Here is a 22,720-nt window from a genome sequence, read left to right on the forward strand (position 1 = left end):
TCCACCTTTGCCAACAGTGAGGATTGGCTGTTATACTGCACGCACACCCTGTTCTTGAATCAGCAGGGCACTGCACAGAAAATAAACCAGTATTTTTAGTTGACAGCAGAGAGCCTTAATAGAAAGTAGAGAATACCAAATTTCTGTATGGTATAACTGCTGACCTTGCAGGAAAGGTGTCATCTGTTTCCCATCAGACTCTCAAGTCTCACCACATAAGATTATTGCAAACTGGCAACAGAAAGTTGGAAGAGCGATAGGCACACACACTTGGGAGAAAAGTAGGATAATAGTAAGTTTGGCATCCTGCTATGTAGCTACCTGGAATGAACATCAGTGAAAGACGATGTGGAAAAATGCAAGAGTTTAAACATATCAGAATGCCACCATAAGCAAGAGGTTGATACTAAGCAGGTTCCAGAGTTCCATCTTGGTACATCATGCATCACAAATTAAACTACTACTACTACTTCTTACATACCACTTTTCAAATATGAAGGCAATCCTTCACAGCATTGCTCAAAAGGCTACAGGAGAAGAGCAAAGACTGACAGCAGTAGCTAAGAACTATGTTACATCACTTGCTTCAAAATTTGCTATGAAGATGTTGGAAAAGTCCCTGGCCTTCCACATCCAAATACAAACCATCACACTGATAGTGAGCACAGGCAAACCTCTGGTATCCAGGCAGATAGCCAGTTGTTATATGTAGACCGTTTTGTCTATCTGCTTAATGAGACTCATCCCTTTTTCAAAGCAATTTGTGTCCAGGTGCTATTTAAAGCACTCAGGCTTACCATTCAATACAGGCTGCCCACCTTCTGGGCTGGCCATTTCAAGGAGAACAAGAACTACATTCATCATCAGAAAAACCAACTCCAACAAGGGTTGCAGGGAGGACAAGGGGAGAAAGCATTTATATAGACATATAATCTGCCCTTTCCAAATGGCTCCGGGCAGTCTGTAGTGTATAGACACAGAGAAAGAATGCAAACTACTGAGAGCAAAACTAATGCAGAGAAGACCAACTTACCAAACATATGTCACTCACCTCAAGTATTGCAACCCTTTTCCTGTCAGGAGGACAATGCTAACTCAATGCTAAACCTGTAATCCATCCTCAACAATTCACCTGCAGAAGTTACAAAGAGCCCACTTATCACACAAATGAGGCGAGGTTATAGAGTTTAAGAAAATGCATACAAGGGTTAGATTTAAGGACAGCCGCAGTTCCCTAGGAATGGGGAAAGTGTGTTGGTTGCACCATCAAGAAAGGGGTAGAAAGAACAGATGGGTCAAAGGTTTGTGGGGAGTGTTTCTTCTATGAGCAGTGCTTAGTTTCACATACATACACAGCATAGGTCAAGCTGTCCTGACAACATGTTCTCCATCCTTGCCTTGTCTGCTCCTCACCCAACCCAACTCCTCACCCATTCAGACTGCCTGCCCAGAAGCTGGCTTCACCTGTTCCTGGATCACAAGCCTATCCGGCACTTGTCATCACCTAATGCCTGTCTCCTCAGAGGCTGACTCTGTTAACCCCTACTCAGGATCCTTTATCCTGCACTGACCACAGTCCCAACCAGTATGTGACATGTAGCAAAACAGACGTGCATATTAATCTTATGTTATTACTTAACATGGTTTTTCCTACACAGAAGTTGTCAGCATGAAAGGAAAACTTGTGACATGCAGCCACAAACTAAGATAGGGAGATGTAGATGCATACAATATATCTGTCAGCACTGCAGCTCACCTTGATTCGTGGGCCAGGATAGGCCATAAGACAGAGAGCTGCAGCAGTCCAATTGGACCCTCCAAACCTCCTCCAATTAGACATGCTGCTGCCACAAGCAATGGCTCCCTTTCCCTCAGGCTGCAGCAACTGCTGCTTGCAGCCAGTTGCCCACCTGAATGGGCGGGTGGCGATTTATATGCTGCCTGTTATGAGTATCTTTAGGCGGTGTAAACAATTTAAGACAAATATAAAACAATAAAAACAGAACAATTTCACAGAATAAAAGAGTTAAAACAATTTTAATAGTTTAAAATTAATTTCAGTTAAAAGCCAGAGAAAACAGGTGTCTCTTGAGGGTCTTTCTAAAAGCAATCAGAGATGGAGATGCTCTTATTTTGCATCTCCATTTGCATTCCAAAGCCCTGGGGCAGCCACAGAGAAGGCCCAGTCCTGAGTCACCACAAAACAAGCTGGGTGACAACTGTAACTGGACCTCCCCATATGATCTTAATAGGTAGCAGGGTTTATGACAAAGAAGGTGCTCTCTTAAGTACCCTAGACCCAAGCCATTAAAGGTAATAAACAACACTTTGTATTTTGCTCAGAAACACATTGGTAGCCAGTGCAATTATTTTAAAATCGGTGTTATATGGTCCCTTCGGGTTCTCCCAGAGACTAGTCTGGCTGCTGCATTCTGTACCAATTGTCTATGTACAAAGGCAGCCCCATGTAGAGGGCATTACAGTAGTCAAGCCTGGAGGGTACCAGAATACTCACCACTATTTTAAGGTCATTTACCTCCAGAAATGTGTGTAGCTGACATATCAGCCAAAGCTGATAAAAAGCACTCCTGGCCACTGCCTCAGTCTGAGAAACCAGGGAGAGATTCGGATCTAGGAGTACTCTAAAGCTACGTACCTGATCTTTCACGGGGAGTGTAACCCCATCCAGAACAGACAGATCGAAACCATCCCTCATAGTCAGTATCTCTGTGGTTGACATGGAGAAGTAGATCTGGGTGTCATCAGCATATTGATAACACCCTGCACCAAACCTCCTGATGATCTCTCCCAGCAGTTTCATGTAGATGTTAAGGAGCATTGACGACAGTATAGAGCTTTATGGAACTCCAGAGTTTAGTTCTCACTTTGCAGAACAGCAGTCGCCAAGCAACACCATCTGAAATCTACCAGAGAGGTAGGAACGGAACCACTGTAAAACAGTGCCACCCAATCCCACCCTCCCTCAGGTGACCCAGAAGGATACAATGGTCAATGGTATTGAAAGCTGCTGAGAGATCCAAAAGGATCAGCAGAGTCACATTCCCTCTGTCAGTAGCCAATTGGAGATCATACATCAGGCTGACCAAGTCAGTCCTATAGCCCGCACAAAAGCCAGGTTGAAATGGGTCTAAATAATCTGTATTATCCAAAACTGCCTAGAGCTGAGAGGCCACCACCCACTCAGTCACCCTGCCCAACCCTGAAAGATTGGAAACAGGTCTGTAATTAGCCAACTCTGAGGGATCCAATGCAGGTTTCTTCAAATAAGGTCTAATAATAGCCTCCTTAAGACAAAGAGGCATCCTGCCCATTCTGCCATGCATGGAGGAGGGCAGGTGAGCAGTGGCAACATGTGCCACCAGCTGCCATCCGCACTTGCTTGGTGGTAGGCAGGCAAATGGTAGCAGTAGCAAGCAGCAGTTGCTGCCACCCAACCTCTGCTTCCCCGACGGGGAAGAGGGGAAGGAAGAGAACCCACCATCAGGGGACAGCACATGTAACAAAGGATGGGAGGAAGGGGAATGGGGCCTGATCCCACCAGGGGACCCAATTCTACTTAGGCAGTCCAGAGAGAGGAGCAAGCAGCAATGGCTGCCAGTGTGTAGGCAGACTGGGGTTTGAGGTGGGCTCCTGAGGCCAGAGCAGCTTCACAGCTGCCTGACAGCACCAACCCTTGATGTCAAGCCCCGAAACAAGCAAGGGCAACATCAATTCAGTGAAACCGAGCAGCATTCTAACAGCCAACAGCAGGTTTCCTCAGGAGCAATGTTCTCTTTTAAAGAAACCTACTGCCTCTTGGAATCCTGGTAAGAATGCTGCTTGGCATTTTTGAGATCTCACCTCTGTTTTGCATTGCCTGTTTTATATAAGTCTGTTCTGAACAGCCCAGCCGTGTTAGAACAACTCTTCCAGGTTCAGCAGGAAGGCCAATAGCCTGGCTTCAGCCAGCAAATCTCTCTCCACATACTAGAATAGTTCCTGTAAACTCCACTAACGCTCATGGGGAGGGGAGGGGAGGGGATGCTTCCCTTCACCTCTCACCTCTTAAGGTCTGAGGGAAACAGAATGCAGGGCCGTGTTTACAGTCATTGCCGAAGGGACAATTCCCCCCTACCGCACTGAGGAATGGGGGGGAAACACAGCAAGGAGATCTCAGTGTGCTGCCAAACAGGGTGACAGGGTGGAGGTGGGTCACAGTGGGATAATACGAACTCTGGCAGCTCTCATCACATGTTGCCTGAGCTGAGCATTTATTTTTATCTTCTTGTTGTGGAAATATTACAAGGACACCATAATCCAGAGAAAAAGTCTTTCCAGAAGATCAAGCTGCCTATAGCACTCAACCTATAGCACCATAAGGTAGGAAAAACACCAAAAGATACCCAGGGCAAACCCTGTAACCCCTACAAGCATTGCCAACTGGAACCTTGAGAAGATATATAAGAGCAGCAGCAGGCATCTGTCTCCTAAATAGAAACCTCCCTCATAATCGCCTGATTCCCACTCCTTGCCAGAGAGGAAAAGCACTGATTAGGAGACAGCTTGGGGAAGCTACAGCTGCCCAGTACTCTCTTGGTCACGTACAGTCTGCTCTACAGTGACCAAAAAGGATTGGGCAAACAGAGGCTTGCCAGGACGTGAGAAGGATCAAGAGCAATCTTGTAAGAGCAAATCTGATGGAATCAGATCTAGGGACAGGCAAGACCAGGAGGCCACAAATTCAAGCGTGTGCAGGAACAAAAACAAACAAAAAACAAAACATACAACTAGGAAGAATGGCAAGTGAAAGAAGGAAGAGCACTTAAAACACATCAACCCCATTGCTGGTCTGTGACTGTAATAAAGTATTGATTGACAGTACATTTACTCTGAGCAAAGTTTCCTTCCTATACCAAACAGGGGTTGATAGGATCATGATAAGCAAAGGGCAGTTCTAGCTGTACCTCATTCCAGGGCAGGCTTGATTGAGAAGCAAGTGCTGACAACATTTGGAAGTAGGTAAGGAGGCCGTCGGAGATTATAGCCTGGCAGGGGTGGCAGAACATGTTGGGTAAGGAACCCAGTTGTTGTGAGTTCCTTCTCTCTCTCAAACACACACACTCACACGTACGTAGTCCAATGAGCAAAACTTCAGCTCTGTTCCACATAGAATGACAAATTTAACAATTTAATAATAAATTTGAGATGACAGATCTCTGTCTATTATTTATTTATTTACTTACTAACTAACTACATTTTCATACCACCTTTCTGCCTTGACAAAGGCACCCAAAGCAGTTTACAATATTAAAAGCAGTAAATTACCGAATGTTCATAAAACATTGTCTCAGGCTGTTGGTCTTTTCAGGAGCCGAGGACAAGAGCTCCCTGGCTTGGATGCCTCCGTTATTGCCTTCCTCTCAGGGCACACTGGTCTTTCAGTACTTGTGGGAAGGGGTGGGGGGCTGCCCCAACAGTCCTCACAGGCCAGTGCTGTTCTCTATGGGGGCCGATGTTATGCCCTCCTCTGGCCTGGGCACCTCCTTTCATGCCTTCCTCTCAGGGCACACATGATGGGGAATATTTATAAAAGGACACAATTATGATGATGATGATTAAATATGTATCTCTTAGCCAGTTATATGGTGTGAACAGCAGAGTGTAGATGTCCCCAATGTACACCAACTTCCAAAATGTGTTTCCCATAGAGTTTGACAACACTGGTGCTACATTACTGATTGCAAAGATGTTCCAGGTAAGAGGCTCTTTCTAGAACAAAACCTCTCAAACCTCAGATTCAAACCTCTCAAACAGCATTCAGAGTTGGTGTAAACAGTGTTAAACCCCTGCTGACTGGGCAAGGAGGAACCTTTGAAAGTGGTAGCTTGTTTATATTTAGCAGAGTGGATAGCAACGATGCTTTTCAACCCCAGCACAGTGTTCCTCCAGTGGCTCTTGCTAGTGCCTTCCTTGCATTTCTTTTTAAGATTGTGAGCCACTTTGGGACAGGGAACCATCTTCTTATTGCTTTCACTATGCAAAGCGCTTTGAGAACCCTTTGGTAGGAAAAGTGGCAACAAACTAAAACACCCTAAAATAAAAGAGCATGGGCAGTGAGCTAGAGTCCCTAATTCATCTCTCACCTTAACTAAGAGCCCACTAAGTGGGCTAAAATAGGCCACTTTCTTTCAGGTTTAAGTTCTCATCTGTAATATAAAAATAAACACCATACTGGTCTATTTTAAAGGGTTACTGTAAGGATTTCCAAGTGAATGTATGAGAAGCACTGAGAGTACGTACAAAACATTCTATGAAAAACAGCAATGTTCCTCCCTCCCACCTCTGGTCCTAACCATGGGAGATGTTCTGTAAGAAACGCCTGGGGCTTAATCTGAACCTAAACTCAGCCTGGAGTATATAAAGTGCCCCAGAACATTTCATAAGAACATAAGAACAGCCCTGCTGGGTCAGGCCCAAGGCCCATCTAGTCTAGCATCCTGTTTCACACAGTGGCCCACCAGATGCCACTGGAAGCCTACAGGCAGGAGTTGATGGCATGCTCTCTCTCCTGCTGTTACTCCCCTGCAACTGGTACTCAGAGGCATCCTGCTTTTGAGCCTGGAGGTGACCTATAGCCCTCCGACTAGTAGCCGTTGAAAGACATTTCCTCCATGAAGTCATCCAAACCCCTCTTAAAGCCATCCATGTTGTTGGCTGTCACCACATCTTGTGGCAGAAAATTCTACAAGTTGATTATGGGTTGTGTGAAAAAGTACTTCCGTTTGTTGGTCCTAAATTTCCTGGCAATCAATTTCATGGGATGACCCCTGTTCTAGTGTTATGTGAGAGGGAGAAGAATTTCTCTCTATCCACTTTCTCCACACCATGCATTTTTGGACCTCCATCATGCCTCCCCATAGTCATCTTTTTTCTAAACTAAATAGTCCCAGGTGTTGTAGCCTTGCCTCATAAGAAAGGTGCTCTACGCACCTAATCATCTTGTTGCCCTCTTCTGCACCTTTTCCAGTTCTACAGTGTCCTTCTTTAGATGTGGTGACCAGAATTGTACGCAGTACTCCAGGTATGGCCACACCATAGTTTTGTATAAGGGCATTAGAATATTAGCAGTCTTATTTTCAATCCCCTTCCTAATGATCCCTAGCATGGAATTGGCCTTTTCCACAGCTGCCGCACATTAAGTCGACACTTTCAACAAGCTGTCCACCACGACCCCAAGATCCCTCACCTGGTCAGTCACTGACAGCTCATATCCCATCAGCGTATACTTGAAGCTGGGATTTTTTGACCCAATGTACATCACTACACTTGCCAGCACTGAACCGCAATTTCCCATTTTGTTGCCCACTCCCGCAGTTTGAAGAGATCCTTTTGGAACTCCTCACAATCTGTATTGGATTTCACTACCCAAAAGTGTTTGGTTATCATCTGCAAGTTTGGCTAACTCATGGCTTACCTCTACTGCTAGATCATTTATGAATAAATTAGAAGCACCAGTCCCAGTATAGATCCCTGGGGGACCCCAATTCTTACTTCACTCCATTGTGAAAACTCTCCATTTATACCTGTTTCCTGTCCTTCAACCAGTTAGCAATCCACACATATACTTGTCCCCTTATCGCATGACTGTTAAGTTTTCTCAGGAGTCTTTGATGAGGAACTTTGTCGAAAGCTTTTTGGAAGTCCAGGTAGACTATGTCAAATGGATCACCTTTATCCACATACTTGTTTACACTCTCAAAGAACTCCAAAAGGTTTGTGAGGCAAGATTCACTACTGCATAAACTACACACAAGCACAACATAACACAGATTAGTGGAAAGAGCTACCAGGGCAGGCAGCACAATTTTTAGGAAAGCTTTAGTCCCTAGAATCTAACTACTTGAAGCTAAGCTCTGGAGCCATCCCTTCTACCTCCATCCACTGACAGTCTCTGTGGATGTGGTAGTGAGATACCAACAGCTGCCTATGCAGCTGCTACTAAATGCTGATTGGGATGGCAGAATTCAGAGGCAGTATTCCACTCAACACCAGCACAGCATATATCCTGAATGTCAAGGAAAAGTAGAGGAAAGCTTGTACCTTCTCCAGCAACTGGCAAAGGCCACCTTGACTTCAGTTACAAAGTAACTCGAGAGTAATGGAGAACACCCATATAACGCAGACACAGTGCATGTAAAAAGCCCTGTTTTCTAAACTTTAATCTGTCTCAACAAGAAGGTGGCTGAAACATGTAAATGCATGCTATATTGTCTACTAGTGATCTTGAGAACTGAACTGGTTTGTAGTCTTTGTTTGGTGTGTAGTCTAGGATCACAGATTGTGTGATCCTAGCATGCTTGCCCCTTTGACATTTAAAAAGAATCACAATATTATTAAGCACAGGAAGAAGACAGGGAAGATCTCCCAGTAATGAAATGCTCTCAGCAATTTCTCAGAAGCAAATAGATGTAGCACAGAAGGCATGCCATCATGGAACCCCTGGTGGCGCAGTGGTAAAACTGCCGCCCTGTAACCAGAAGGTTACAAGTTCGATCCTGACCAGGGGCTCAAGGTTGACTCAGCCTTCCATCCTTCCGAGGTCGGTAAAATGAGTACCCAGAATGTTGGGGGCAATATGCTAAATCATTGTAAACCGCTTAGAGAGCTCCGGCTATAGAGCGGTATATAAATGTAAGTGCTATTGCTATTGCTATTGCTATCATGCTATTACACTCAATACCCTTTACATTTCAACATCCTTTGCATGGGTTCAGAGCTCTACAGGCAAAGACAAAAAGTCAAAATATTGCTTTGAAATAAGATTTCACATAATCAGCAAGTATAGTCTTGTCCATCTCCAAACAAATTATGGAACGATGGAAAACTGTGTGAGTAGGTGCATGCACACACATGCTTGGAAAAGGAGTTCCAAAAAGCAGATTTTCACAACTGTGGAAACTGGAAACTGGGTAGAAAGCAGAAGGGAAAATACATGTGAGGTTGGGGGTTACTTTACTAAACAAGAGGCCTAAGCTATAACAGGAATAAACACACAACTCAAAAATGACAGAGAAGAAAGCATCTAACATGATCCAGGGAATGAATGATCAGACTATACATATCCCATTCATTGAGAACTCCTAGAATGATGCAGTGATATAGGAACCATTTCAAAAGATCACTCACTACTTTTGAATAGTGAATGGAAACAGAACAGCTGCATGACAAGCTGCCCTCACTCCACAGACTGTCCCATGTTAATTTCCACTCAAGCGTGCAAGGAAGCCATTAATTCCTCTTTCTAGAATGTGAGTCTGGCTGGTGGTGGTTATGATTTATCATGGTAAAGTTAAGGGTAAGAAGCTCTTTATCACCAATTCACCTTTCCAGGGCTGCATCCTGGCAACTAATGTAAGGATCATCACGACCACATCCTATCTGCTTGTATGGGTAGGTGGAGGTTATGTGGCTGCTGTTGCAGGAGGGGGCATACACCCAGATCAAGCGGTTTATGGCAATTCCAAGCACAGGGCTGAGGGAACGAAAATGCTTTTGAGGGTTGCAGCAATGTTTACCTCCCATGAAAGCTGGTATTTGGATTAGCCCAAATTCTTCCCTGGTGACAGATCCGGTCTAAGCCGGCTATGGTTTGTATCCAGTGGGCAGAGAACATATGCTGGGAAGTGGGGCTTTAAAAAACCCAGAATAAAATCTGGCAATGCCATTGGGAACTGCTCAAAGTTTTAGGAAGCTAGAAAGGACAGAAAGCCTTTACACATCACCAAAAAATAATCTCGCAGTATCCAAATCCATAACAGAGAACATTTGTTACCACCCCTTCACACGCACTTAAAAGCTGAATCTACCAAAGATTCAGAGAGACATATCAAAACCTTCATATGAAGAAGAGACCTCACAGTGTGATTTTCTCCTTCCTCAACATTCCCACAGGCCACTGCTACATCTATTATTATTATTATTAAGAATATGTATTGATTTTCAACAAATGATTCACGAAGCAGTTTGGACAGGGAAAGAAATGAGAAGATGTTTTCTGCCCCAAAGGGAGAAAAACTGGAGGGATACTATGCTGGACTGAACAGTTGTAATCCCCCTACCAAATATAAGGGAGCCACCACTTTCAAAGTGCACCTTTGCTCAGTTAAGAGGGTTTGTTTGTTTTTTAACTGCAGGGACGTCACTCTGCTAGTCACTTTATAATATTGATTACTATACTATGCACTCTTACAACTACCCTATAAGATAGGCGACTAGTCCCATTTTATTTACAGAAAAATGAAGAGACAGAAAGCCCAAAGTCATACAGTAAATCCACGGTAGTTTCTTCCAGAAACTAGCCCAAGTCTTCAGTCACAGGACCATGAGAGCTCAACCCCCATTGCTACTCTCCAATTGGAGCTTTTTATTATGATGGCATCCCACCTTTCCTCTGAGAAGCCCTGACCAGTGTTTTAGCTTCACAATAACCAGGTTAGGCTGAGAGACAGTGACTTGCCCAAGCCACCACTGAGCTTCAGAGCCAAGTGGGGATTTAACTCACTTTCCCACAAGTCCAATTTCCCACTTTAGCCACTGCACCACATTGCTCACAGGTCCTTCCTGCTGTTTTTCTCCCTCTCTAGAATTCACAACAGCCTCTCGTCAACAGTTCAAGAATCCAGTCTCCAGCATCTTGTTCAGCAGGGCTAGCAATAGCTTCTGCCCAAGATCCCAGAAAGCCACCACCAGAAAGAAGAAACAGTGTAGGCCTAGATGGTCTATTGTTCTGCCTCCATATACTTCCCCTATATCCCTTTGTTACTTCTGCCCTACAACCAGTGTTCCCTCTAAGGCGTGTGCACGCGCACAAGTTTTTTGTTGTCCGCTCAGTTAATTTTAGACCCCGCTCAGGTTGAATCAGGAAGGCCCCACTCTGAATGCATGTGTGCGCACACTGCCTTGATATTGCCACCCGGAACAAAACTCATTCCGCACAGAGATGAAAAAAATTAGAGGGACCACTGCCTACAACCTTTACCAAATTACACCTCCAATTCTTATTTCCCCCTAATTAAACTGGTGCATTGTATACCCATTCCATTGTGCTTGGAAGAAGACACTGGCATTACCATGTCTGCCAATCAAACACACAACAGATTTAAACAGAGTGAGTACTTGGAAGGGCTGGGGGAGAAAAACAAGACAGTTGCTAACTTTTTTGTGAAAGACTGTGAGCCCTTTCTCACGATAGGTGAGAAGGGCTTGGTGGAAGGAGGCGGGGAAGGCTGCTCAAACTTGCCTTCCCCACAGACAATCCCTCATCGCTCTCTGGGCAGGCAGATCGCTCGCCTAGATGATTGTCAGCAGCCCCCAGAGGCATGGAAGGTCAGGGGACAGGATCCACCCTCCTGGGCCTCGAAACTCCCAAAATGCACCACGTGAGTACACGGTACATTAATGTAGGGTACATTATGAGTATTCCAGCAGTGCCGACTAAAAGCAGCCAGTGCTGCACACGAGCAGGGAAGCGCTCCTTTCACCTTCTTTAAGAGGTGGCTGCGCAGGTGGGTTTGCCACTCAGCTGTTGCAACTTCTCATGTGCAGGCAAGAGTGGGTTTAGCCCACTCTTGGCTGTGTATGTGAAAAGCCTCTAAGGCGCTTCACATGAGCAATGTGAAGCGCCGAAAGGAGGTCTGCAGTGAGAGCAGGTTTTCCCAACCCTCCTCACAGACAATCTCTCACCTTTCTCTGGGTGGGCAGATCACCCACCCAGATGAGCAGCAGCTCTCCTGCCGGCCAACCACAGCTCATCTGGCAGCTCCAGGGGTCGGGCACAGGGAAGCACCACTGTGTAGTGCCCCGCACCCCAGAGCCCCAATAATGCACTGCACGAGTGTGTGGTGCATTACTGGGAGCGCACCCCCCCCCAAGTGTGCCCGCCGCAGCTGCAAGCAGCTGCGGCAGACACACGATCAGTTAGACTGGGGTTTTTTGGCACGCTCATACCCAAAACCTGGGATAAGTGGCAGGCGGGCTACTTTAGAGAGCTCGCTGCCACACACCACCAGGAGCTGCGTGGCTCCCGGCAGTTTTCACACACAGCGAAAACCGGGCTGGGCTCGCCTAGCCTGGTTTTCGCTGCTCGTGAGAATAGCTTCTCTCTGTGTTAAGTACAGAGCTGGTGCTTAGCACTAACAGCAAATAGCTAGACTTCCAACCTTATTTCTCAATATCACCTGTTGACCACCCTTCAGAATTCAGTCCCAAAAGCAAATGCTGAACAAATTAAACACAGACCTCCTTAATCTCTGATAACTAGGCAAAGAGGCACCTTTTAAAGTAGTCACTCTTCTATATTTAGCAGGGAGATAACAATTGTCCCTACCCAGCCCAGCATATCACCTTTCCAGTGGCTGTTGCTGCGGTAGCGTTTTTGGGTGCGTGTTTTCAGATTGGAAGCCCTTTGGGACAGGGAACCATTTTCTTATACTTTTTGCTATGTAAATCACTTTTCAACAAAAACAATTCTCAAATTTTTAAAATAAAACTTGTTCTAAACCACTTTAGTCTATTCTCCTCCATGGCCATGGGCTGTTTTGGACAATACTTCCTGGCCCACATGATTAAAAGGGGAATGTAATGAGAGAATCTCTTGCAGACCTCCTGGTGCATCTTTTTAGGATGTGGGAGAGGGCTGTTAGTCAACAGCCTAGAATGGCTATTCACGACCCAAATACTAGCTTTCAGGTTGTGTGCAGGGCGACACTGCCACCCGTGCATGAAAGGGGCATGCTGGGATGTCTGTGAGAAGCGACAACTGGTGTGCTTGAGGCCAGCGTTCCCTCTAACAGGGATTCCCAGATGTTGTTGACTACAACTCCCATAAATCTCAGCCAAATGCCATTGCAGCTAGGGATGCTGGGAGTTGTAGTGAACAACATCTGGGAATCCCTGTTAGAAGGAACAGCGCTCTAGCTGTGTCCCCCTTTTTAAATCACATGGCCCAGGGAATATCATCCAAACCAGGCCCAAAACCTGCTACCCTGCCCACCCCCATCTGCTATATCTGTCAGTTCTTGAGAATCCTGTATCTTCCATTTAAAGTAAGCCAGTAGGACTGCTTTGCTTCTCTTCTACCCACTACAAATATGCCGCAACAACAACTGAAAATAGTATCACATAAAAGGAAAAATAAGAACACAGCATTTATAGAGCAGTTTGAAAACACTGAACTGTGGGACTTCAGGGTAGGTGGCATTGTGTATACGTTCACTCATCTCCTCTGAATTTCTGCCCAGTCCTTCCATTCTGCACTCCCTTTATGTCCAGAGGGCCCTCCTTGTAAGGGAAGTGGAGTGGTAGAGTCCAGCCATCCCCCCTCCAAGTTTTGTATAATTTCTCTGTTGCTTAGTGTTCTGTGACCTATGCCTAAATTTCTGAATCCTCTACATGAGTGGAAGAGTTGTTCACTACAAGCAGAGGAATTACACCCCTGTCCTTCACACTGCTGTCTAGCTGTGTGTGGTCTCTTTCAGCATCTGCACACCAGACCGATAGTGCAGGCCCTGACAAATTTTCTTTGGATATAAATGCCAGCCCAAAAATATAGGAGAGCCAGACAGTGGATACTTGACAAAATGACTGGACTTAGTGACGGACACTGAGGAGGGTAAAAATAAATGGGCTTCTTCACAAGTAGCAGAACCAAAACAGGGCTGCTTGGGACAAATAAATATTTTAACTAACTCTACCTCTGAGTCTTGTTTAGTGTAGATATTAACATCTACTGCTGTTAATATTGTCTGGTCATTGAATGTATTTTTAACTAAACTAAACTCTACCTCTGAATATCCTAGACTAGGTGACATGGCTCCCTGGAGCTGATTTGTCAAGTCCTGCAGTAGTACATAAAGCTGGTTTAAGAGAATGAGCCATGAATTGGGAAGCCCCTCACTAAACTCACTATGTATTCCAATCCACAATAATACTGGCAGAGTCCCTTGCATTATTGTTGTAAGGATTACAGGGAACATGAAGTGCTCCAAGCACTTAAGGTAAGTGCTGTGCATAGTGTTATTGAATGATATTGAATCCATGCTTCAGCCACTCCAGCCTCCAGTTCCACATGACTAGCACAAAGGCATAGGCCATCTAAACAAAAGCACACTCTAGGGGGGGGTCTAAAGGCTCAACCAGAGAATGCACTGCCCAAATGGGAGTTTTTGCATCTCTTGTGAAGCCTCTCCTCTTCCCCACTCCTCATATTCACAGTCAAAATAAGCTGGGCTTTAATCTTAGGGCACTGCAGCCTCCCCTCTCCCAGTACTAGAGGCCTTATCTCATAAGGGTGAGCTAGTATAGGGTTGATTCAAATACCACAGAAACCTAGGACTAGGGATGTGCCCGAATAGTCTTCGGCACCAGCGGGTGTACTACTCTAAGGGCGGGGGAGGGTGTACGCCGGCGCTCTCCAAATTTCAAGCCCCTCGGGGCGGCAGCGTTCCTCCCTGCCGCCCCGTTCCCCCCGTCGGCCGGAAGTTGCGAGCACGCATGCGCCCGTTGTGCGTGCGTGTGCACGGCAGATGGGCGCGCACGCACACACGACGGGCACACGCGCGCTCGCAACTTCCGGCGGGGCAGCAAGGAGGAACGCTGCTGCCCCGAGGGGCTTGAAATTTGGAGAGCGCCGGCGGGGAAACGCGGCGGGGGGGTGAGTACACCCTCCCTCCCCTTAAAGTAGTACCCCCACCGGTGCCAAAGCACCGAATCCCGCCCCAGTGCCAAAACGTTTTGGAGGCCTTTACAATGGCCTCCGAAACGTTTTGGGCACAAGCCTACCTAGGACTGCACTTTCTACTTTGTAATCCTTATGAACATCAAGACACAAACACACCCCAGAAGCTACTCTCTCAAGCCTCCTCTCTTCATTAACTGATTTTCTATATATACAGATGGCCAAGCCCTTATTTGTACAGCACTATTTAACTATGTAAAAGTCTTTATACTATTCCACCTCAAAGCTACCTTGATAGGTACAATTCTCATTTTATGTTACAATAATGAGTCATAGTGGTGACATTTCAGAAACAGAAGATTCTGCAAGCATTAGAAATGGCAGAGCTACAGCCTCCTCTCCCTCATTCCCACAAGGGTGTTCCTAAAAAGACAAACATTATTTGAAGGCATAAGCACTTTTTTCTCCAGGTAAGCTTCTGCTTTTTCCAAACAAGAAAAAGAATCCATTCTTTGGCTTTGATTGCTTATTCTAAACACTAAGCACTCTCTCACTCTCTTTTAATGGTTCATTCTGTTTCTCAATCACCTCATTTTGCTACTGGGGAAATCCCACATGCAAACCAAGTTTCACTTTTAGATTTCCAAGGCAAAACTTTTGAATCCTTAGCCCATTTCTGCCAATGGTGGGGATGAGAGAAAATGACAGGAGCGGAAGGCAGCCACAACAGCTGTTTCAACAACCCCCAGCCTGGCCACCAGCCCTAGTACACTTTCAACACAAGATGCCATGGATTAAGAGTGCTCTGGAAGCAGTTCGCCGTGACCATTCCACCCTGTGTTTGGGAAAGGGGCTTGAGCACCCATGTAAACAATCAGCTAACTAAATTCATCACTAAGCAAAGCTCAAGTACACACAGGCCAAAGAACATACCCAAAGAAAATAAAACCTTGGGGGAGAGAGCAAAGGGAAGAGACTAGAAAGGTAGCATTTACTACACACCAGAGCTAGAAACTAGGACAGAACACAAGACCTGCCCTACCTTGTACTCTCTCAAAAAACAAGTAGAAAAATCCCCTGGAAGTATTCCAGGGCTGAGCAAATCACCACCCATGTGATAGTCTCTTTGCACCTATTACCCAACACTGTGAAATAAACAGGTGGTGTTATTGAGTGGATTGCTTCTCGCAAGCAAAAGCTAAAGCAAAAAGAAGTGCTCTAATGTCAGACCAAGATGCCTTCTATCAGAACAGCAAGATTCTTAAAATCTTCCTGTATCACTCAAGTTAACATGATGTTAAAACAGGCAAGTCTCATTTACAATAAGCACTATTACTACTGAAGGTCACAGCAAGATCCTCAAGCAACTCCCTTCCCTCCACCCCCACCCCTTACATTTCACAAAGTGCAATAACCTACCTCTTTGGTTAGGTCTCCATTCATTGGAGGAGCCACTGCACCTAGGTCTTCCAGCTCTTCACCAAATCCTTGTTCCACTCCACTTTCCCTCACTACGTTGTCTGGAACAGTTCCATCTTGCAAGCCGCTGCCATTCTCAAGAGCGATGCCTGTACTAGGTTGGGCACTAGAGACAGAACCTTCAGGATCTCGGTGTACCAACCAAGCACTGACTTCTGTGGTAGGCACCTGGAACCTGTCCAGGGCCCTCACCTGGTTAAGAAGCCGACGAGCTGTGAAATAGTAGTCCAGGTCTACACTTTTGGGATGGATGACATAGCCGTCTAAAGTATTCCGCAGGTTGTGGAACTGTGTCTGGGTGTAAGCCGAGCTCTGGCCCAGAAAGATCTCCCGCAGAGGGGGAAGGTGCGAGTTCAGATAGGTATCTACGTCTACCCTCACACCAATCAAGCTGAGGAGAATGGTGAACTGGATGAGTCCTTCTGTGAAATATTTCTTCAAAGAAAGCATTTCTGGAAGAGGAAAAGCAAAGGCATGTAGCAGTAGTTTAACAAAATCCACGCTGTCTAGCTAACTCTCTACACAGTTTAAAGAATTAAAGCTCTCAAAATACAATAATACCCAAATTCCATTTTTAAAAACAGGTCTAAAAGCAAAGTGGTTACCACCAAAATAATCGAGCTAAGATTCTAAAAATCTCCCAAAGAAGAAAGGCTGTCTCCCAGCAGGACGACTCGTGTTTCTGGTGCTCTCTGCCTTCTCAGAGCTACAAAATGTTTTGTAACTGAGCCGAGGTAGTTGCATATAAACCCACGTGACTTACTGTCTCAAAGAGTCCACATACAGCAACTTCCTTGAATCTTTCTAGTTTCCCACAGCGACTACAAGATGGGACAAGCCTTCTGGAACAGCTGCAGCTTTGCTCCTTCCCCCTCCCTCTTCCTCCTCCAGGTCAGAGAAGCTTCCTGAAGAAGCAGTGTGAAGAATCCAAGATTCCCAAGGAGGGGAAGGTTCAAAGGCTCTTCGGCTGCTTGCTGCAGGTTTCGTCAGAAACTGAAACACAGCCAACAAATAAAAGTGAAAAGACATTGAAAAATATCACCCTTTGAACACAGTTCAAAAATCTACTTTGCCTCAGGCTATTTACTTACTAACATTAATATCCTGACACAAAACAAAGCCAGGGGTAAGCTTGGGCCAGTGCCCCCACCCCACCCCAATTCTCCCACTCTGCTCTATTCTCCAATCCTATGTGACATCAACTTTTTCTTTCCACTGGATTCCTGCCCCCCCACACTTCTCCCTTTCATTCCTCAGCAAGACACAGCAAAGAGCAAATTAATACCAACATTGCAAAGAACACTGGCGCCTGCCTCCCTTCACAGCTATCCTTTCCCCTCTACCTGCTGATTGCTTGCAGTCAAAGATTTTGAAACATACTGACAAAGGCTTTATTCAGTGTGACCTTCTGGTCAATTTACAGTGAGGGTAAATGCCTAGAGCTTTTGGCTTTAGAGGGATGGGAAGCTATTCAAGGTGTCTCTGTAGATATTTCTCCTGATTTGCTAATGGCTCAATGGACAAATACTACATTTATCCAATAAAAGCAGGATTCCAAACATATTTGTTAAGCCCACCATTTAGATGTTCAGATCCTCCTACTCTTTTATGCCTACACCTGGAATTGCCAGGTCCTCAGTCTTCCATCTCCAAGTTACAAAATACCTGCCATGTACAAGTGTAGTGCTATGGGAAAATCCAATGAGCTTTGCCAACTCTCCAACTCTGAGTGTCTTGCACGCTTTTAAGGAACTGAGTGCCACACCTTGAGACCTTCTATTATAAGCAGAACTCTGAGTACTAGCAACTCTAAAAGCTTGTGTGTTTGAAAGGATCCAAAAACCATTTCCAAAAAATTAGTTTTGAAATATACAAAAGAATATACAGAATGAAACAGAACATCCTATTGGCCCCATGTTCCATTTACACAACTTTAAATTATTTTGATTAGAATCAAAACCAAGTCTTTCATACTATCATACTTTCTAACAATATATGTGATTATTGTCTCCAAACCTGAAAACATGGTGTGAAGTGTCTTTAGGAAGCCTTCAGTTACTTTAACTAACTTCATAGCATCTCAAAGGTTCAAAACTCTCCCTTTGACATCTTCCACATACACCCTGTTCCCCTCAATCCAGCCCCTCTGATGGTTGTAAGAGTAAGCCATGGGTGCTTCCTCAAGAAACATCAAGAGCACCACTACCACCACCACATCTAAAAGTATAGTAAGCTGATATCTAGCAAACTCAAAAAGGTACCAAAAGTCTATGGTTGCATGTGCAGCAATCCCAAAACAGGCCCCTGCCCCCCCACCCAAAAGGCACTGAAAGTGCCTGTAGTGACTACGGACTGGTCACTTCACTCTCAGCCTAACCTATCTCTCAGGGTTATTGCGAGGATAAACATAACCATGTACACTGCCCTGTGCTCCTTGGAGAAAGTAAAGAGTGGGATATAAACATAGTAAGTAATTAAATAAAATAGAACATGGCACTGAAGCAGTATTACAAACACATCAGACAAGAACTGGCATAAAAGCACCTTCTAACAGTTGCACTTGTACACAACTAAGCAATATGGGAATAGGAAGAGCACAATATTTCCATCACAAAACTGCTACAGAGAGAACATATGTATCGATTGCACATTATAAGCAGGAAACAATGCCAGTTTAAAACTTCTTTTAAAACCCTAAAAAAAAAAGTGTAGGTTAACAAAATGTAAAAGGATTATGCCTTCCTGTCTTACCTCTGAAATCCAGCAATTTCAACACTGTTTTTGGCCTAATTAACCTGCAACATTCTGTCGTAATCCACATCACAATCTTTGCTACATCTATTGTTGCCATCAGCAGTTAAGTGGGAGGCAAAATGTTTCAAAATCCACACATGCCCTGATCTGTAAAAAAGCAATCATGTACTCATCTGAACTCAATGTCTCTACTTTGGCCTGCTATCACATTTGAACACCATCTTGCTTTCCCTTTCCATCAAAGAGACATGGTTTCCAAGATGTTGTTTTTATAAATCTAAGAGCCAAAATACCTCACCACATGCCCTTTGGCATGCTCCTTCTTTGATCCTAACTTCTCAATCACTGTGACTTTCTGCGCTCACATTTCAGTCTCACTTAAAACCTTCTCCAAATGCACCCAAATGACATGGGAGAGTGCCTGTAGAATTCCCCCTAGGTCCAGACACTAATGCAAACTCCTTTCATAGACCACCATGGAGCACATCCTATTTATAGAGAAGGAAGCACATCTTGAACAGCTGCAAGTTTCACAATAGGATCAGAGAGTGACAACTTCCAAATCTCTATTCGGAACTACGCGCGCACACACACACACACACACACACACACACAATTTGTCACTCCTCACAGCTCTTCAAGAGCTTTTCCCACTCTAAGCCCTCCTTCCCCATCCCACAAATCCACTATAATAAAAAAATTCTCTGTTTTTCTGTTTAAACCTGTTTCCAAAACTACTTTCTAAAGTGATAGTTCACATATCTAATCCTAAAACACTAGCATAAGCATACACCCATTCCGAGACACATATTAAGTTTCCTGCTCCCTCCCCTTTCTAAGAACTACTGCTTTCTTTGCCCAGCCAGCTAATCTTCCCAGTGTCCTAATTTCATGCCAAGGTTACATACACTAGACTGCACCCACAGCCCTCAACACAATGCGAGTATAGATTAGTACTTACGATCAAAGTGGTTGAAACATGGTGCCCAAAAGTGAATATTAACTAGCATGTTTTTGTAGAATAAGGAATTCAGCCTTGATATTGCAAGCATGGGATCAGGAAGCCCTAGCTGTTCTGGCCAAATTAATCCAGAATAAGATAGTCTGATTTTATATATATGCTGCCCAAAGATTCTCTAATCAGCTCCTAATTTTAGTCTATTTCCCCTCTGATTTCTTCAGAAGTCTCCTAGTCTGCAAAACACCCTGCCCCCAGCTTTTCTAATGTTCCCAACCCTAATAATATCTGTCTTCTCCTTAAAGAATTCCACATCGGCCTTCCCATTCTCTAAAGTCTCCCATTTTACTCCTAGTCTTATTCATAACCATCCCATATCCTTGCCATCTGCCTCCTAGTTCTCAACTGCTGTGGACGCTCTAAAAATAATGGCACCAAGTGGCCATTAAAATGCACCAGTTCCTTCTGAACAGACACAGGAATACATAAACCAAGGATGATTGTTGATTACACAGTAGTCTTTAGGGATAATCCCAACATGGCCAAAGTAACCCTTCCAGATGGTCACATGAAAATGCACTGTGATGGCTGAAACTGTAGGAATCATCAAGACCACCACAATTAGCCACTGATACACCAAACCCCCCAAAACTGTAGAACAATTCGGTGCTTACAGCCCCCTGTCTCCTTCCAAACAGTATTCCATACAAATATATTGGAAAAGGCTGGGCTGCAGCACAGTTGGCCATGGGAAACGTCAGGAGCCCCATTAGTCACAGCCTGGCATGTGTTTACACACACAATCATCGAGATACTTTGCAGCTTGCTTGCACATCCCTGTTACCATACAGGTAAGCCTTAGCATTCATATTGTGTTTTTTCTGGGTGTACATACATCATCGCTGTAGTTTTTATAGCCCCCTAGTCAGGTAGGTCAGTATTATTCACCTGACATTACAATCTCAGAATAAAGCCATAATATTATCTCCTGAATAATCTTAGGAACACTCTGAATTTTTAGATTGCATCCACCCTAGAACCCCCACCCCACATCCTTCACTATTTGGTCTAGGATTCCTCCCCACAGACCTTATCTATTCCTAGTTCACTTCCTGCTCCTAGACTTCACTCTTTCAGCACCACTCTCCCTCTCCCTATGCAACTGCTGAGCTCTGCCTGCACTCTCATCCATTCAGACACCCAACTCTTAAATCACTTTCCAGCAAGCCCTCCCATATTCATCTACCCCATCCCATCTGACCTCATACTTCTGGTGGTTTCTGTTCCCCCTAGATTAGGAGAAGCCAGTCGACAGATTTCCCCCAACCCGCCCTTCTCTACCCCAACTTTCACTTTAATCCTTCCCTCCTCACATGCCAAGACTACCTTTCCACTTTCTCTTTTCCTTCTAGCCCATTCGTTAACCTTTAACTCCCCATTTGCCCTCATTCCATCAGATCTTCTGCCTCCCTCCTGCAGCTCCATCATTAGCTTACCAGCCCCCCTCGCCATGTGGTCGCCTCCATTTGCCCCCTACTCTTCCGCAGCCCTTCCTCAACTAGCACCCCCACTCATCTCTCTCTCCCTTCACTCCCTCTCGACAACTCCCCCCACCCCGCCCGCTTGTCCAACCCACATTTCACCTACCCCTTCTCTTCACCTGGCCTACCCCCAGCCCCCGCTCCTCACCCCCTAATTTATTTACCCCTCTCCCCACCAATGCCGCCCCCAAGTGGAGGTTCCCGTGTGCCCCTTTTTATCAACGGCAGACTTTCCCCTATTGCTGCCCCTCAGCTTCTTCTCCGCTCCCCCAGGCTATCTTGGGTACCCCTTTACTCTCCGCTCCCCCACCCTCTCTTTGTTTAGCTCCACCCACTTCCCCTCATAGAAGCCTGTCGCTTCTCTCCGCCCCACATTCTTTCCTTTTATACCGTCTCTCTCTCTTCAACCACCGTTGTCCAGCACCCGATGCCGTTTTCGGACGGCCTTGCCCAGATGCCGGTCCTAAGCCCAAACAGCAGCACCCGTCCGCCACTACCCTTCTCCCCACCCCCGCGAGGCTTCATCCAATCCTCCTCCAAAAGCGGAAACGAATGACAACTCCTTTGCCCAATCATAGAACAAAAGGCTCCTTCCGTCCATCAGCTTCTCAGCGAGTGACAACCTAATGGCCAATCAGAGCACAAACTGAGAAAAGCAGGGAGAGGGGATGGCTTCGTGGGTGACCAAAATGTGTCAAGGGAGAAGCTCCAATCGCTGTAGTAGGGGGCTGGCCGGACCGCTTGCTGATTGACAGCACACATTCGCCTATCCGTTAAACGCTCGCTAGGCTGGCCGCCCCTTGCTGTTTGAGCGACGGAACCAGCAGCCAACCACCCGCCGGCTATCCACTAATCTTTTTTCATTGTCTTTGGACGGTGCTTTCCTTCTCACTGGGCTGAGGTTTCCGCAGCCAGACTTTGTCCCACCCCGCACCCACCGCAATACGTAATCACCCAAACTACCTAGTGGCCTGCGTCTTGCCTTAGCGAAGGGCCGCCATGTTGGCAGCGTTGCCATTAGCAACCCAATGAAGACCTGAAAGGCTCTTTAGCGGTCAGCTTGGACGAAGGCGGGGCGGTTGAAACCTCCATCCGCCACCAGCACTGTGAGACTGCCACAGTTATCACCACCTCACCAAAAAAAAAAAAAAGTTACAATGTGAAGGAAATTTTACTTTTAAAAAAGTTAAATTTCCGAAATCGTTTCTTTTATACCTAGCGTTCACCAAAAACAACAAAGTCTTGTGGCACCTT

General features: G+C 45.4%; 1 protein-coding gene across 8 annotated transcripts in view; it reads right to left on the bottom strand.

Annotated features, from left to right (window-relative positions):
• Positions 1-22,720, bottom strand: part of NFE2L1 (NFE2 like bZIP transcription factor 1) — a 50,745-nt gene that overhangs the window by 12,040 nt on the left and 15,985 nt on the right. Inside the window, exons 1-3 of one of the 8 annotated variants that reach the window (XM_053263974.1) lie at positions 21,857-22,140; positions 16,977-17,206; positions 16,154-16,665 (exon numbers count right to left, since the gene is read on the bottom strand). In XM_053263974.1, coding sequence (XP_053119949.1) covers positions 16,154-16,663 — 510 coding nt within the window. In that variant the 5' untranslated portion in view covers positions 16,664-16,665; positions 16,977-17,206; positions 21,857-22,140. Of the gene's footprint in view, positions 1-4,964; positions 5,158-5,325; positions 8,002-16,153; positions 16,666-16,818; positions 16,920-16,976; positions 17,207-18,964; positions 19,091-19,928; positions 20,043-21,856; positions 22,142-22,720 lie in introns of those variants that run through there. The other 7 variants (XM_053263975.1, XM_053263976.1, XM_053263977.1 and 4 more) reach the window with 7 other exon arrangements.

The sequence above is a fragment of the Hemicordylus capensis genome, chromosome 6 (assembly GCF_027244095.1).
Source record: "Hemicordylus capensis ecotype Gifberg chromosome 6, rHemCap1.1.pri, whole genome shotgun sequence".
In the NCBI taxonomy this organism is placed as follows: domain Eukaryota; kingdom Metazoa; phylum Chordata; class Lepidosauria; order Squamata; family Cordylidae; genus Hemicordylus; species Hemicordylus capensis.